The 17,238-nt window shown below is 38.1% G+C and overlaps 1 protein-coding gene across 1 annotated transcript in view; it reads left to right on the top strand.

Annotated features, from left to right (window-relative positions):
• The window catches only part of KNTC1 (kinetochore associated 1), an 87,540-nt gene that overhangs the window by 14,434 nt on the left and 55,868 nt on the right, over positions 1-17,238 (top strand). The window contains exons 6-21 of the mRNA XM_047761835.1: positions 421-498; positions 1,383-1,417; positions 1,655-1,765; positions 3,982-4,075; positions 4,735-4,787; positions 5,268-5,383; positions 5,753-5,804; positions 6,327-6,425; positions 7,964-8,007; positions 8,119-8,184; positions 8,281-8,356; positions 10,969-11,094; positions 11,185-11,274; positions 13,111-13,164; positions 14,296-14,357; positions 16,912-17,023. Of these exons, the coding sequence (XP_047617791.1) occupies positions 421-498; positions 1,383-1,417; positions 1,655-1,765; positions 3,982-4,075; positions 4,735-4,787; positions 5,268-5,383; positions 5,753-5,804; positions 6,327-6,425; positions 7,964-8,007; positions 8,119-8,184; positions 8,281-8,356; positions 10,969-11,094; positions 11,185-11,274; positions 13,111-13,164; positions 14,296-14,357; positions 16,912-17,023 (1,268 nt within the window). The remainder of the gene's footprint in view (positions 1-420; positions 499-1,382; positions 1,418-1,654; positions 1,766-3,981; positions 4,076-4,734; positions 4,788-5,267; positions 5,384-5,752; positions 5,805-6,326; positions 6,426-7,963; positions 8,008-8,118; positions 8,185-8,280; positions 8,357-10,968; positions 11,095-11,184; positions 11,275-13,110; positions 13,165-14,295; positions 14,358-16,911; positions 17,024-17,238) is intronic.

Below are 17,238 nucleotides of genomic sequence, written 5' to 3'. Positions count from 1 at the left end.
AATAACTTACCAATTCGTTTTAAATAACGTTTATCTATGTCATTTGATGATTAGAATTTAAATGAGCAAATTGACATATTTTTAAGCTAGGTCCAGACTCTGGTTTAAATTTTTTTTTTTTTAGGGCCATACCCACAGCATATGAACATTCCCAGGCAAGGGGTCAAATAGGAGCTGCAGCCACCAACCTACACCACAGCCACAGCAAAGCAGCATCTGAGCTGTGTCTGGGACCTATACCACAGCTCATAGCAATGCTGATCCTTAACCCACTGAGCGAGGCCAGGAATCGAGGCCAGGGATCCTCACATCCTCATGGATACTAGTCAGGTTCTTCACTGCTGGGCCACAACAGGAACTCCTAAATTTTATATACACGTGCCTTTAAAAAAAAAAAATGGTTGATTTTATTTTTAATAGGTACCTATTATATGCTGCTTCTTACAAACAATGGATTTTTTTGTATCACAAACCTTCAGCTTGTAAAGATTCAACAAGGTAAATAATGTATTATTTTCTCATTACTAATTTACAGCAACATTTCTTACTAGTTTTCCATGTAAATTTTAAAATAGTCTCTTTAAGAATATTAGTTGAATTCCATTCCATGATATTGGGTATATTTTCAAGGATTCATAATATACTTATTCTCCACAGTTGCAGCTGCCACAGAATCGGAAGACATAGGATTTTTTCATAGCCTTCAAGGACTTTACAGCTTAGTTGGGGAGACAAGAGACAGGCTAGCATAGTAATAAATGCTTTTTGTTGTGGTGAATGAGCGTGAAAACTGAAATGACTGAGTAAGTGTTAATACAGGGCAATAATCTGCTGTGTGTGCTGAGTGGTGTGGTCCTTAGATCCTTCTGAGCTGGCAGAGAATGAGAAATTGATTCAGGGCATATATTCACCAGATAGTGTTTAAAGATTCACTATGTGCCAAGAACACGCCAGATCCTGGGTATATGAGATTTAAGATACATGGTTCTGTAGTTTATTGAAGGAGCTAGGCAAGAATGAAACACCCCTTCCAAAAGGCAGTGCAAAGTGATGAAGACTTCACAGGTAGGACTTCAGAGCTTCGATGGAAGAGTTGGAACAGGGAGAAGACCCTCTTAGTAGGAAGAACCTTGGAAAGGGAAGGTAAGGAGAGGCACTACAGGACCCATAAGGCAGCCTGGCTGGCACCCTGAGTATAACATGTCATCATGGTTTATCTCATTGGACAAGGGTAAAACTGAAAAGTCACCAGCTCCGTATTAATTTCTGACCAGTGTCTTTCTCACTAGATTGTATAAAATTTCACCTTGACAGAAAAGGCAAGTGTATGTATTTTGTAAGTTAATAGTATAAGTTTAGCCTGCTTTCTCTTTTTCATGCAGCAATTGAAAAGGTAGACTTCGATACAGCAAAAAAGGTAAGAAGACAAAACCGCATTGTCCTCTTGAAACTTAGTTTAACGTCAAGTTGAAGGAAGTGTTTCTATCATTGTCTAATGGTTGATATTTGGGGAATTAGTATGATAAAACATTTTAATAACATTTCCCTTTAAAAATACATTTATAACTTGCTTTAAATAGATTTTTATCAGTCTTTCCAAGGAATTTGGACTGTGGAGCATATATATAACCTTCTTATTTTTTAAATCTTACAGTTACAAGGAGAAATCAAATCCAGTTTTATTTCTACTGAAAATTATCACACCCTCGACTGTCTCAATCTTGTGGCTGGTGATTTAGCGAGCGAAGTCCCTGTGATAATTGGGGTAATTCTTTTTAATAAAAATTTTTTTTTTTTTCAATTTTTAGGGTCACACCCACAGCATATGGAAGTTCCCAGGCTAGGGGTCATATTGGAGCTTCAGCTGCTGGCCTACATCACGACTACAGCAATGAGGGATCTGAGCCCTGTCTATGACTTACACTACAGCTCTCAGCAACACTGGATCCCCAACCCACTGAGCAAAGCCAGGGATTGAACCCGAATCCTCATGGATGCTAGTCGGATTCATTTCTACTGCACCACTACGGGAACTCTCTCTGAAATGTTTCTTCATTAAACATAGTTTGGGTCTGGGGTACCTGTTGTGGCTCAGTGGTTAATGAATGACTAGCATCCATGAGGTAGCAGGTTTGATCCTTGGCCTTGCTTAATGGGTTAAGGATCCGGCATTGCCAAGAGCTGTGGTGTAGGCCACAGATGTGGCTCAGATCCTGTGTTGCTGTGGCTGTGGCGTAGGCCGGAGGCTGTAGCCATGATTTGACCCCTAGCCTGGGAAACTCCAAATGCCACAGGTGGTGGCCCTGAAAAGCAAAAAAAAAAAAAAACCCAAACCCATAGTTTGGGTTAAATTACAAGTTAATCTGTAATGTTGCACAGCATTGTAAATCAGCTATAATAAATAAATGTTTAAAAATTTGTGGACGCGTTGCTGTGGCTCTGGTGTAGGCCAGCGGCTACAGCTCCGATTGGACCCCTAGCCTGGGAACCTCCATATGCCGCGGGAGCGGCCCAAAGAAATAGCAAAAAGACAAAAAATAAAAATAAAAATTTGTGGAGTTCCTGTTGTGGCGCAGCAGAAATGAATCCGACTAGGAACCATGAGGTTGTGGGTTCAATCCCTGGCCTTGCTCAGTGGGTTAAGGATCTGGCGTTGCCGTGAGCTGTGGTGGAGGTTGCAGACACGGCTTGGATCTGGCGTTGCTGTGGCTCTGGCGTAGGCTGGCGGCTACCGCTCCGATTCGACGCCTAGCCTGGGAACCTCCATATGCTGCAGGTACGGCCCTAAAAAGACAAAAAAATAAATAAATAAAAATAAAAATTTGTGATGTGGGGCGTTCCCATTGTGTCACTGTGAGCTGTGGTGTAGGTTGCAGATGCAGCTCAGTTCTGGCATCGCTGTGGCTGTGCTGCAGGCCGCTGGCTACAGCTCTGATTCGACACCTAGCCTGGGAACCTCCATATGCCACAGGTGCGGCCCTAAAAAAACCAAAAAAAAAATGTGTGATGTGTAACAGAAACAGGGAAATTATAAAATTAGAGTCATAAAATTAACTCAATGAATAAATCTGAGTTTCTATGTTGGAGAAAATATTGCATCTTTATTTTTGCTAATCTCTACCTGAAATTTAGCTTGTCTTTCAATTATGAGTGTGGGCAAAAACAACAGCAACAAACAAAACATTTAATATTATATTCAAGGAGTATTGAAGAATGTCATTACTGCATCGACAACATTTTTCTTGCCAAATTTATATGTTAAGAAGCAGTCGCTTGCCTCCATTTTTTATGTATCTAGTTCAGTATTTCTTTTTTTTTTTTTTTGGTCTTTTTGCTATTTCTTTGGGCCGCTCCTGTGGCATATGGAGGTTCCCAGGCTAGGGGTCGAATCAGAGCTGTAGCCGCCAGCCTACGCCAGAGCCACAGCAAGGCGGGATCTGAGCCGCGTCTGCAACCTACACCACAGCTCACGGCAACGCCAGATCCTTAACCCACTGAGCAAGGGCAGGGATCGAACCCGCAACCTCATGGTTCCTAGTCGGATTCGTTAACCACTGCGCCACGACGGGAACTCCCTAGTTCAGTATTTCATCAGGGTTTCAAATAATTTAAAACGAGTATTGATGGGGTTTTTTTTTTTCAAATTTTAATGCAAATACTTCATCAAAGACTATATTTATCTGGTAATATCAGAAGGGGTTTTGAAGCTTATCTGATGTCTCCAGAGTGAGTTGCCTGAATTTGCCTGCTCCTTATTAAATGTTCATGTGAGAACAGTGCACAGCAGGACTTTACTGATTCTTTCCCTTCCATCCACTGAAAACAAACTAAGAGAGGAACTGGAAGATAAAAGCAAGCTAGCCTTGAATGCTTAACTATACTTTGAAATTAGTCACTTGTGCACCTTAGGTGTTTCTCCTTTGAGGAGAATTCAGATCTAAAGCCAAGTTTGTAACTGATGGACTATTTTCACTTCCATAGGGAACTGGTAATTGTGCATTCTCAAAATGGGAGCCAGATGCTTCTAGGAAGGGAATGACGGTGAAAAATGTTAGTGATGCAAAGATTATTCAAGGTAAAATAAGTTATTGAAACTACTTTTGGTAATTGTGAGTTGTCATTTTCTTTTTTTTTTCTTATTTATTTATTTATTTTTTTTGGTCTTTTTGCCTTTTCTAGGGCTGCTCCCACAGCATATGGAGGTTCCCAGGCTAGGGGTCTATTTGGAGCGTTAGCCGCCGGCCTACGTCAGAGCCACAGCCAACACAGAATTTGAGCCTCGTCTGCGACCTACACCACAGCTCACGGCAACGCCGGATTGTTAACCCACTGAGCAAGGCCAGGGATCGAACCCACAACCTCATGGTTCCTAGTTGGATTCGTTAACCATTGCGCCACGACGGGAACTCCATGAGTTGTCATTTTCATGTCAATACCCCACTTCTGGCATATGAGCCATTTTACCATACCGCTCATGGAGACAAGCCAGCATAGTCTGATGATGGTACACTTATGTGACTGTTCTTGGCATGTTGCATTTGTTACTCTTCATTTTGAGAGGTTTTATGTTTTAGTGGTCATCCAAAAAACTAGAGAAGTGGAAATAAATGGGAATGGAAATGCCTTGTTTAAATATAGTTCTGCCTTTTCATAAATTGGTTAGTTTATTATTTTAAATATGGCTACATGTAACCCAGAAGCATAATCCTTATACCATTGCTTTCTCTTTTGTAGGTGCAAAGAAGTTCCAGCTGATAGACAATCTACTTTTTGTTCTTGATACTGATGTATGTTTCTGATTAGTTCCCCTTAAGTGTTTTCACTTGGTGTTATGTTTAACAACAGAAATCTTGTTAAACTTAAAAAGACCAGGACTTTAGCCAAGGTGGATTACTGTCTGTGTATTGTGCTTTATTTCAACTATACATCAAAAGATAGATTCTTTTTTTTTTTTTTCTTGTTTTTTAGGACTGCATCTGTGGCATATGGAGGTTCCCAGGCTAGGGGTCAAATTGGAGCTGGAGCTGCCAGCCTGTGTCACAGCCATAGCAACACAGGACCTGAGCTGCATCTGTGACCTACACCACAGCTCACGGCAACGCCAGATCCTTAACCCACTTCACGTGGCCAGGGAACGAACCCACAACCTCCTGGTTCCTAGTCAGATTGTTTTCTGCTGCACCACAACAGGAACTCCAAAAGATAGATTCTTAAATGTAGATTTCTGGTAATTAAGAAGATGTATCAATAAAGTGTCTCTTTTGCAGAACATGCTGAGCTTATGGGATATCTACACCTTAACTCCCATATGGAACTGGCCCTCCCTTCACATAGAAGAGTTTCTTCTCACCACAGAAGCAGATTCGCCTTCATCAGTCACATGGTACATTATGACCCTCACATTGATTTCTCTTCTGTTAGAACCAGGTTTCTAGCCTGGTTCTGTTCAGATCATGCATTATGTATTTTGTTCCAAATAACACTGTGAACAGACTGATAAGTTAAAGACCATTTCATTGTTAGCCAAATTCATCCTCAGTGAATCTCAAATAGGCAATACAAAGACCCCACCACCACCCTCCGAGTAAATGTGTTAGACAAAGTGTCAGTCTGGGCTATAAATGTTCAGAAGTCAAGTTCAGTATCTTCTGTGTGAATTAATTTTAACTTTTATACAAGGATATCACTTTGACTTAGCTTTTGTCTAGCAATTGGCTTATTTGATTCATTTAAACCTTCTTTTCTTTTTCAGGCAAGGGATTACAAATCTCAAATTAGTAGCTCTGACTACTACTAATAAGAAGGTATTGGAAAATTCATTTCAGATTTGTCCACATTATGTGTCTGAAATCACATTAATATAAAAGTACTAGTTGTTAAGTAGTGTTCACAGCATATTAGCTCTTAGTTCACAAAGATACTTGACAGATTAGAAGTAACCCTGCAGAGTTCTTTTTTCTCATTAAAAAGAAAATGATAAAAAGTTCAGCTTCACAATTTAATTAGAGCATTTCAGCAATAAAAATGTCCACAAATAAATGTTTATTATAGTGACTCTTAGCTTGTTCTGGCACTGAAGAATTTCATTTGCCTTAAATACAAATTATAGTACGGCCTATAGGTATGTGGATTTTTTTTTAGCAGATATAGAAGGTGGCATAGAACATAATTTTGTATGTAACAAATAATTTTATAACAGACTTATTTTTTGCATTTTACTTTGTATCAAGTATTCTAATCTGTGCCCTGAATTGTGGAGTTCTGTCTTGTGTTCATAGGATTATATTGACACATGAAATTAATTACTGTGCACATTTTTTTATTAGATGAAAAATCTCGTGGTATATTCATTACCTGTGATGGAAATACTATATTCTTTGGAGGTGTCTAGTGTTTCTTCTCTGGTCCAAAGAGGAATTAGCACAGTAAGTTGACATATATTTTGAACTACTTTTTTTTTTCTTTTTTTTGTTTAGTCTTTTTAGGGCTGAACCTGCAATGTATGGAAGTTCCCAGGCTAGGGGTCAAATTAGAGCTGCAGCTGCCAGCCACAGCCACAGCAACATGGGATCAGAGAAGCATCTGTGACCTACAGCACATGCCAGATCCCTTAACCCACTGAGTGAGGCCGAGGATCAAACCCACATACTAGGCAGGTTCGTTACCACTGAGCCACAATGGGAACTCTCTGAACTGCTTTATCATTAAAAAAGAAATTAAGAATAACTAAACTCAGCATGAGCGAGGCCTAGGGGAATACTGGTTAGAACTCAGGTTTATAACCATGTTTATTGTTATCAGAAGTCATCACGTACATTTGCTGGAGGTCAGTCTTCACTTAAAAAGAAGAAATTAGAACTAATCGAAACATTGGCCAAAGGCATAATCAATTTTCTTGTCTCTATAGAAAATATAGATGGTAGTTAATTTGGGGAAGGTTATTGCTTTTATTTATTTAAAATTGTTATTTACTATTTTTTCTTTTTGTCTTTTTAGGGCCGCACTTGTGGCATATGGAGGTTCCCAGGCTAGGGGATGAATCAGCGTTATAGCTGCTGGCCTATGCCACAGGTCACGGAAATGCCAGATCCTTAGCCCACTGAGCAAGGCCAAGGATCGAACCTGTGTCCTTATGGGTGGTAGTTAGATTCATTTCTGCTGAGCCTCGATGGGAACTCCTATTTAAAATTGTGATTTAAAAAAATGTTTCTACTACATTTGTTATATCCCTTTTGAAATATACACACTGTATTTTCCCAAACCATTTGGAAATTACTTGCAGACATCATGACCTGTCGCTCCTAAATATTTCAGCAGGTATCTCCTCAGAATAAGGGCATTCTTTTACAACACACTTATGATACAAAATTTAACATGAATGCAATCCTAGTATAAAATACACCAACCGAATTCAGATTTTACTAATGGTACCAATTACATGAGAACTTTTTTTTTCCTGATCCAGGATTTAGTCAAGCACCACAAATTGAATTTTGTTGTCATGGTCACATGGTAGTCCATTTTACTTTCTAAAACTTCTCAAGTCTTAGGACATTGACCTTTTTTTGAGCTCAAGCCTGCTGTGTTGTAGAATGTCCCTCTATTTGGATGTCTGTTTTGTCATGATTAGATTCTTGCTAAGCTTTTTGGCAAGAATACTGCATAGGTGATACTGTTTCCTAACTGTGTCACATTAAGGGACTCATGTCCATTTATCCTGTTATTGGTGCTTTTAAATTTGATCACTTGGTTAAAGCAGTCCTGCCAGATATCTCCACTGTAAAAGTAATTTTTATGATGTTAGTTTGAGACTATGGGAATATCCTTTTCCTCGACAGTTTTCCCCAGTAATTTTAGTATCCATTGATGTATAATTTCTGCCTAAACCGTTTTGTACTCTAGTAATAAAAAAGTGAATTAATGCTATATTTCAATTTTAAACATGTTTTTGCTGTTATTGTAGGATACTATATACCTTCTGGAAGGAATTTGCAAAAATGATCCAAAGTAGGTCATGTTTTGTTTTATCAGATAAGTTGTTACATAACAGCTAAGTTAAAATTTACTCACTAATATTAAATGATAAATGTCAATATTAAATGAAAAACTTTGTTTCAGACTCTCTGAAGACTCAGTCTCTGTTTTAGTGCTCAGATGTCTTACAGAAGCTTTACCAGAAAACAGGTAACTTCCCATTTTCTTCAAAGTCTTGCCCCTAGTGGAAAATTTGAGTTCCCTGATTAATAAAAATTTCACTGACATGTCTTTTCAATTTATCAGATTGAGTCGGTTACTTCACAAACACAGATTTGCTGAAGCCGAGAGCTTTGCCATTCAGTTTGGACTAGATGTTGAGGTAATCATTCATATATTCATTCATTCATTGAATAAGCATTTCTTCATGGGAAGACGACTATATTAAACAAAATAGGAATTTAGTGTGATCAGGCCTGTAATTAAGATAAGGCCAAAGTAGAATAGGAATTCAGAGGAGCTACTGACCCTTAGGAGGGTGGAGAGGCTTCATAGAGGAGGTAGTTTTTTATGTCAGATCTTGAAGGTGCTCGAGATGGTCCTGGGAGAGGAGGGAATTTCCAGGTATTGGGACAGATGAAGGAAGCGAGCAAGGCTTGGGTGCTTCCTGGAACTCCTAGTAATTAAATAGGACTAGTGTGTAGATTATAGGCACATAGAAGGAAAAGGAGATGATGGAGAAGGAGGCGGTCAGAGCCTGGAGGGCTTTGTTTGCACTGCAAGGATTTAGATTTTATTCTGCAGGTAGTGAGGAGCTACTGAGAATTTTAAGCAGGAGACTCTCTTGATTCGGTTGTCATTCTGTAAAGATGGGAAATTGTTTGGAAAAGGCCAAACCTAGAGGTGCAAGGACAAATTGGAGGACTGACTTGGTGCAGTGAGGTGAATATGTACTGGAGGGGAGGTCTGACAGAGAAGTGATAGAGAGAAGCAGTGGGGCTCAGTGATCAAATATAGCGGGGGCACAAATACCAGGAACAGCCCAGCAGGACTCTGACTCAGCATGCTAGTTGGAATGTGATGGCATTACCCAAAACAAGGAACATGTATGGAAGAGCAGGTTAAGGGGAAAAGATGAAGAGTTCTGCTTTATAAAAATTGCATGTAAGGGATCTTATAAGCCTTTCTGATAGGAAGTTGGAGAGTGATCTGAACTGACTCTGGAGGTAGGTAACACCAGAGGTATGACTCAGACACTTGAGAGTGTGTAGAATGAGATCTGAGGATGAGATACAGGGGCACCAACACATGGGGAATAGAGAAAGAGGGTCTGTAAATGTGAGGAAAACCACATAGAAGTACAATTATAGAAGCCAAGGAAGGAGAAATTTGAAGTTTGGTGGGGAGTGATCAGCAGTTTCAAATACTACAGGTGAAATCAAGTATTAAAACTAAAACTTGTCTGTTGGATTTAGTGGGTGGGAATTCACTGATAACCCTTAAAAAGTCCTAGAAAGTGATGAAGGAGGAAGCCTGAGGGTAGTAAAAAAGTTAAGTGGGTGGTAAGTACCCATGTGTTTGTTGCTTTTATTTATTTATTTATTTTTTGTCTTTTTGCCATTTCTTGGGCCACTCCTGCAGCATATGGAGGTTCCCAGGCTAGGGGTCGAATCAGAGCTGTAGCTGCCAGCCTACGCCAGAGCCACAGCAACGCGGGATCCGAGCCACGTCTGTGACCTACACCACAGCTCATGGCAACACCAGATCCTTAACCCACTGAGCAAGGGCAGGGATCGAACCCGCAACCTCATGGTTCCTAGTCGGATTCGTTAACCACTGAGCCACGATGGGAACTCCGTTTGTTGCTTTTTAAATGTAGCATTTTAAAACATGCAAAACAATTCTGTATATTGTTTAGAAATGTGTATGAGTAAAGGAATAAATAAATTAATGGAATAACAGGCGCCAAAATCAGAATCATGGATACTTCTGGTTGGGGGAAGGAGGGTGATATATTTGGAAAAAGAGAAAGGGATCTTAAACTGTATTAGTAATGTGCTTTTTTTTTTTTTTAATTTGGGTGAAGAGTATGTGAGTATTTGTTACCTTTTTGAACATCTAAAAATTTAATAATAAATAATATTTTTAAGTGATTGAAGCAAAAAATCAAACTCAATAAAGGGAGAAACAACTAGAGAAACTGCTCTCTCATATCAGTTTTGACTTTCAGAACCAGAGAGCCCATGTCAAATTTGGTATTTTGTTTATAAAAAAGGAAACTGAGGGAGTTCTCATGTCTCAGTGGTTAACGAATCCTACTAGGAACCATGAGGTTTCAGGTTCGATCCCTGGCCTCAATCAGTGGGTTAAGGATCCAGCGTGGCCGTGAGCTGTGGTGTAGGTCGCAGATGCATCTCGGATCCCACATTGCTGTGGCTGTGGTGTAGGCCAGCAGCTCTAGCTCTGATTCATCCCCTAGCCTGGGAACCTCCATATGCTGCAGGTGTGGCCCTAGAAAAGACTAAAAAAAAAAAAAAAAAAAAGAAGGAGCCTGAAATTTTGGTTTTTGCTAACTCATGCTTTTTCTAGCTGCTAAAGAATCTTTGATACAGTTAAGAAACTAGACATGAAATATAATCATGTCATCTTTTAAAAACCAGCTTCATTCACATTTGAACCTCAAAAGAGGGTAAGGAATGTGTCTGAAAGGAATGTGTCTTTTACACATTCCTTAGATAAGGTGCAAATGTTTACTTAGGTTTTTATGAGAATTAACTGAAGTAATTCACATAAAGCTCTTAGTACCCTGCTGGTTACATTTAGTGAGGACTCAGTAGAAGTCCTTTCCATAAACATTTAGTAATTTGGATTACCTTTCAGTCATCTCACTCTTATCTTTAATGCTTATCCTTGAACCACATGGATATTCTTGTTTTTTCATCTATAGGCATTATTTTGCTTCAGATTGCTTCATGTGGCATGTTTATTTTACAGCTTGTTTACAAGGTAAAAGCAAATGATATCTTGGAGAAACTAGCTTTGAGTTCTCTGGATACCCATGAGCAGACCAAATGGCAGAAACTTGTAAATGAAGCTAAGGAAAATCTACATAAAATCCAAGTATGTTTTCCCTGTCATATACTAGAGGATTCAAATTGATAGATTGGTCAACATTAGATTGCCTTACCATGTGTGGTATTTATGAAACAGGATGATGAATTTGTGGTGAATTACTGCTTGGAGGCTCAATGGATAACCTATGAAACAACCCAACAAATGCTAAATTATGCCAAAAACAGGGTAAGTTTTTATAATGTTTGTACATGTTAGTTTGTCTTATGCAAAAGAAATAATTTCCAAATAATAAATCCTTCCATCAGAGGCCTTTTTAAAAGTGCTTTTGTTGTTGTCCCTAATGATTCTATTTTTACTATACATCGTTCCCCTCACTGACCTTTGAATGAGTATCACTGCCAGTTATATTCCTTCAAATTAAGGTGTAATGGAGTTCCCACTGTGGCATTCCCACTGGTGTTACCACAGCGGAGGTTCTGATTTGATCCCTGGCCCAGGAACTTCCATATGCCTCAGGTGGAGCCAAAAAAGAAAAATAATTTAAAAACCCCAAAGTGTAACAGATGGACAAAATAAAATGTAAGCTGTTTTTTATAAAATTCATTATTTTTAATATATATTATTTGTTTATTATTCACTGTTCATCTCAGGGTTCAGTGCATTTTTTCTTTTAGGGCTGCACCCTTGGCATATGGAGGTTCCTAGGCTAGAGGTTGAATTGGAGCTATAACTGCCAGCGAACTCCACAGCCACAGCAACACAGGATCCAAACTGTATCTGCGACCTATACCATAGCTCACGGTAACACCGGATCCTTAACCCACTGAGTGAGGCCAGGGATTGAACTGCAACCTCATGGTTACTAGTTGGATTCATTTTGCTGCACCACAACAGGAACTCTGGTTCAGTGCAATTTAAATTTTTTTTTGGGGGGGGGGGGGGGCTGCGCCTGTAGCATTTGAAAGTTTCCCGGCCAGGGATCGAACCTGTGCCACAGCAGCAACTCAAGCCATTGCAGTGACAACACTGAGCCGCAAGAGAATACAATTAATTTTTAAATAAAACTTTTTCCCTCTAATTCACAGAAAACCTATTTTCTTTCATGTAAAACTTTTTCGTTGTTTATTAAAAAAAATTATTGACGTATCATTGATTTACAATGTTATGTTAATTTTTGCTGCACAGCAAGTTGATTCAGTTATACATATACATACATCCATTCTCATATAGGTTATCACAGAATATTGAGTAGATTTCTCAGGGCTATACAGCAGGTCCCCATTGACTATCCATTCTATATACAATAGTGTGCATATGCCAATCCCAAACCCCCAGTTTATCCCTCTACCCAACCCTTCCCCTTTGGTAACCATAAGTTTGTTTTCTCACTGTAGTTCTGACTTGCATTTCTCTAATAATTAGCCATGTTGAGCATTTTTTCATGTACCTATGGGCCGTCTATGTTTCTTCTTTAAAGAAATGTCTATTTAGGTCTCCTGCAGCATGGGGCCCTTCTAAGTGCAAGGCTTCTTATTCCATGAAGCTTACCTGTCTCTCAGGTAAGCCACACCTCCCCTGGCTTGGGGAACATGTGATTTGGTGAAACTGCACTTCCTTGGAAACCAGGGACCCTAATGTGCCACCCTGCCCATCTTTGGTTCTGACCCAATTTCCATTCACTCTCTGCATCAGCCTCTGGGTAGAGAGAGAACTCATCTCAGCTAATCTCAATTCTACCAAAGATGCTTGGCAAGGCAAAAGTAAACTGCTTTTGAAAAAAGGGAAAAATCACAGTTCCCTGGTGGCTCAGCAGGTTAAAGATCTGACTTTGTCACTGATATGGCTCTGGTTACAGCTGTGGTGCAGGTTCAGTCCCTGGCCTAGGGAATTTCTACATGCCTTGGGTGCAGCCCAAAATAAAGGGGGTGGTGGTGGAAATCAAGACATGGAGAAGTTCATTACTGCCCAGGATCACTTCAACCAGCACATGGAATTGAGGGGCTCTTTCATGAAAAACTTAATACAGTCAATATTCTGACTGTTTCTTACTGTTTATCTTAGCTTTTAAAGAAAGAAGACAAAACTATTCCTGTCTATTCTGATGGCTTAAAAGAGGTAATTACATTAGATTTATAGATTAATTTGGGGGTGAATGTTCTGTTACAATATACTTAAGATAGGTCTGCATTTTTTTCAAGAGGAAGTTCTTTTAATACATTTTTCCTTATTGTAAAATGGGAGTAATAATAATACTTAGAGAGTTATTTTGAGGTCAAATGAAAAATTTCTTATAAATCATGCAGCATAGTGCCTGGTATCTCAAATAATTGTAGACCGTGATGATAGTTTTGATGGTGCCAAAAATATGTGTGTGTACATATGTACATACAGATCTCCTTTGACTTATGATGGGGTTATCTCCTGATCAGTTGAAAATATCATAAATCGTAAATGCATTTAATATACCTAACCTCCTGAACATCATAGCTGAGCATCATCTACCTTAAATGTGCTCAGAGCACTAACATTAGCCTAGAGTTGGACAAAATCATCTGACTAAAATCCTATTTTGTAATAAAGTATTGAATAGCTCATGGAACTTACTGAATATTCTCCTGAAAGTGAAAAAAAAAAAATGGTTGTATGGGTACAGAATGGTTGTAAGTGTATCAGTTGTTTGTGATTGTGTGGTTGACTGGGAGCTATGGCTCCTTATTGTAATATATGTATATATCTATATCTATATCTATCTATCTATATATATCTTACTAGCCTGGAACAAGATCAAAGTTCAAAATTTGAAGTATGGTTTCTACTGAGTGCGTATTGCTTTTCCACTCATAAAGTAAAAAAATAGATCATAAATTGAACCGTTTAGGGACCATCTATTTTTTAACTCTTATCTCAAAGTAAATGTTTAGTATAATCCCTCTAGGTATTACCATAAGAGCATACTTATAAATGTGGGAAAATGGATTGACTTTGAAAGGTACCTACCGTTAATGTACAAATACCTTTCTCTCCTTTGCAGTTTTATTGTGTTGAGTGTGAATAGAAATTTACCATTATTCCAAGGTTTTTTTTGTTTTGTGTTAAATAAAGGCAATCATCTACGGGAATTGACCTGTAATTGGGATAAAATGAGAGTGTGTGCAAGACTTCTGAAACAGAATGGCTAATTTTGGGTGTTTTTTATTTTTATATTATTGCACACATCATTCAGCCTATCAAGTTATTTCTTTTTAGGTACTAAAGGCTCATGCAAAGCTGACTACTTTTTATGGAGCATTTGGACCAGAAAAATTCAGGTGTGTACATTCCCCATTTTTAATTCCTAGATTATGAATTGGATTTAATTTTGGAATATCATAAAAGATGCAGCATTACTTTGAAAGAGCTTGTGTTTATGGGGAATTGAAAGATGGAAAATGTTACCTTTCCTGCTAAGCTTTTGGTATTTCCTGCATCAGTCTTTGGAATTGGTACATTTAAAAGGCAGATTTAAATGCATATACCTTTTACCTTATCAGGTCACTTCTGGAAATTGATCCTATTAGATATACTAACATGTGCACCAAGAATATCATTATTTACAGATATGAGCTATAGTTACCTTGAAGTTAAGACAAGTTTATTTATCATGATAAACTAACAATGAAGGAAGCTTTATTTTTTTCCTTGTGACTAGTCAGTTATCCCAATACTATCATTAAACATTCTGTCTTTTTACTGCTGATTGAAATGTTAGGCTAAAAAAAAAAAAGTTAGGCTAAAACTCTCATATATATTTAAGTCTATCTCTGGAATATAATTTTATTCACTTGATCTCATCTCTATTCATTCACCAGCATCAACTACTTTCAATTAATCTAGCTTTAAAGTATCCCATTAACTGATATTATTTTTCAGAATTTGGGAGTCTGCTCTTTCCTGTATGACATTTGGAATCAGAAACAACTTCTCTAATTTTTTAAAAATCTTACTTATATTGGATTTTTTATTTTTATTTTATAATTGGGAGTGTGCTAACCTAAGATCAATTTGGGGAGAATCAGGATCTTTACAATATCAAATCTTTCTATTTAAGGACAGTTATGTGTCTTTCTACTCATTCTGTCCTTTTTTTATGCTCCTGAGTGGTATTTACTCAGTCATATATATACTGTTGTATATATATATATATATATATATAGTTGTGTATATATATATTTACTCAGTTCATATAGATTGTGTATGTTTTTCGTTAATTTTATCTTTCTCCCTACTAAGTGAGACTTTTCTCTATCAAATTTTCTTTTAAAGTTATCTTTTTGGAGTTCCCGTTGTGGCGCAGTGGTTAATGAATCCAACTAGGAATCATGAGGTTGCAGGTTCGATCCCTGGCCTTGCTCAGTGGGTTAAGGATCTGGCATTGCCATGGGCTGTAGTGTAGGTCACAGACATGGCTTGGATCCCAAGTTGCTGGGCTGTGGCCTAGGCTGATGGCTGCAGCTCCAATTTGACCCCTAGCCTGGGAACCTCCATATGCTGCGGGTGCGGCCCTAGAAATGACAAAAAAATGAAAAATAAAATTACCTTTTTTTTTTGTCCTTGTCCAAGGCACATGGAACTTCCTGGGCCCAGAATAGAACCCATACCACTGCAGTGACCCGAGCCTCAGCAGTGACAATGCTGGATCCTTAACCCAATAGGCCACCAGGGAACTCCTAAAATTACTTTTTAACCAGCTACCTTATTGAATTCCTTTATTACTTATAGTAATATTTCAGTTTATCTTATTTTTTCTGAGTATGCAATTATTTATGCAAATAATGGTAGTTCTGCCTCATTTTTTTCCCTGCTGAATTTCATTGACTGGTACTTGTAGAACATTATTAAATAAGAGTGATAAATAGATATCCTTCTCTTGTTCCTGATATTAGTGAAAATGATACTGTTTTATCATTTAAGCATGACACAGGCTTATAGGGTTTTTTCTTTATCATTTTAAGGAAGTATTCATCATCCATTTCTGAGCTTTAATCAGGACTGGGTAGTTGTTATAGCACTATTGGTTATAGCAAAAGACTAGCAATAACTCTAATGTTCAACTATAGGGGTCTACTTAAATAGTAGTAAATCCATGCTGTGGAAATTATGTAGTCCTTAAAAAAGAAAAATATTTATATGTGCTGATTTGGTATAAGTGCTAACATAATCAAATTGAATTTTATTTTGCTGTACCTATGGCATGCAGAAGTTTGGGGGCCAGAGATCAAATCCATGCCATAGCAAAAACCCAAGCCACAGCAATGACAATTCCAGATCCTTAACCCACTATGTCACTAGGGAGCTCCACAACTGAATATTTTAAAGTACAGATGGTATACATAAAAATATTCTCATTCAGGGGAGTTCCCATCTTGGCACAGCGGAAATGAATCTGACTAGGAACCATGAGGTTGCGGGTTTGATCCCTGGGTTTGCTCAGTGGGTTAAGGATCTGGCGTTGCTGTGAGCTGTGGTGTAGGTCACAGATGCAGCTTGGATCCTGCGTTGTTGTGGCTGTGGTGTAGGCCAGCAACTGTAGTTCCGATTTGACCCCTAGCCTGGGAACCTCCATATGCTGTGGGTGTGGCCCTAAGAAACAAAAAGAAAATTCTCATTCATTTAAAAATTATAAATTGTTGCTTGTATACATATGATTATCTCAGGAAGAACGTACAAGAATTAGTTAAAATGGTATGGCTCTAAAAAGACAAAAAAAAAAAAGAACAAATTAAAATGTGTATTAGGGTCTACTTATATAACTATATATATATATATATATAAATAAATATATATATTTAACTTCTCACTTTCTTCCTCTCTTTGACTTTGCAGTGCTAGTTCTTGGATTGAATTTCTGAATAATGAAGATGACCTTAGGGATATTTTTTTACAGCTAAGAGAAGGAAACCTTGTTTGTGCACAGTACCTCTGGCTGAGACATCGGGTAATTTGTTTTGCATTTTTTTTCTTAATGGCAAATATTTTAAATTTAAAATTTTAAAATATTGTAAAATAGGAACTTATCTCATCATTCAGACTCTAATTAGCTCCTAAACTTAGCTCAAGAAGTAACATTAGTATTTTATTTTATTTATTTATTTTTTTAGGGCCACACCTGGGTCATATGGAAGTTTCTGGGCTAGGGATCAAATCAGAGCT

Source organism: Phacochoerus africanus, chromosome 15 (genome assembly GCF_016906955.1).
Source record: "Phacochoerus africanus isolate WHEZ1 chromosome 15, ROS_Pafr_v1, whole genome shotgun sequence".
Taxonomy (NCBI): domain Eukaryota; kingdom Metazoa; phylum Chordata; class Mammalia; order Artiodactyla; family Suidae; genus Phacochoerus; species Phacochoerus africanus.
The sequence above is the reverse complement of the archived record's forward strand: the minus strand, read 5'-3'. Positions and strand labels throughout refer to the sequence as shown.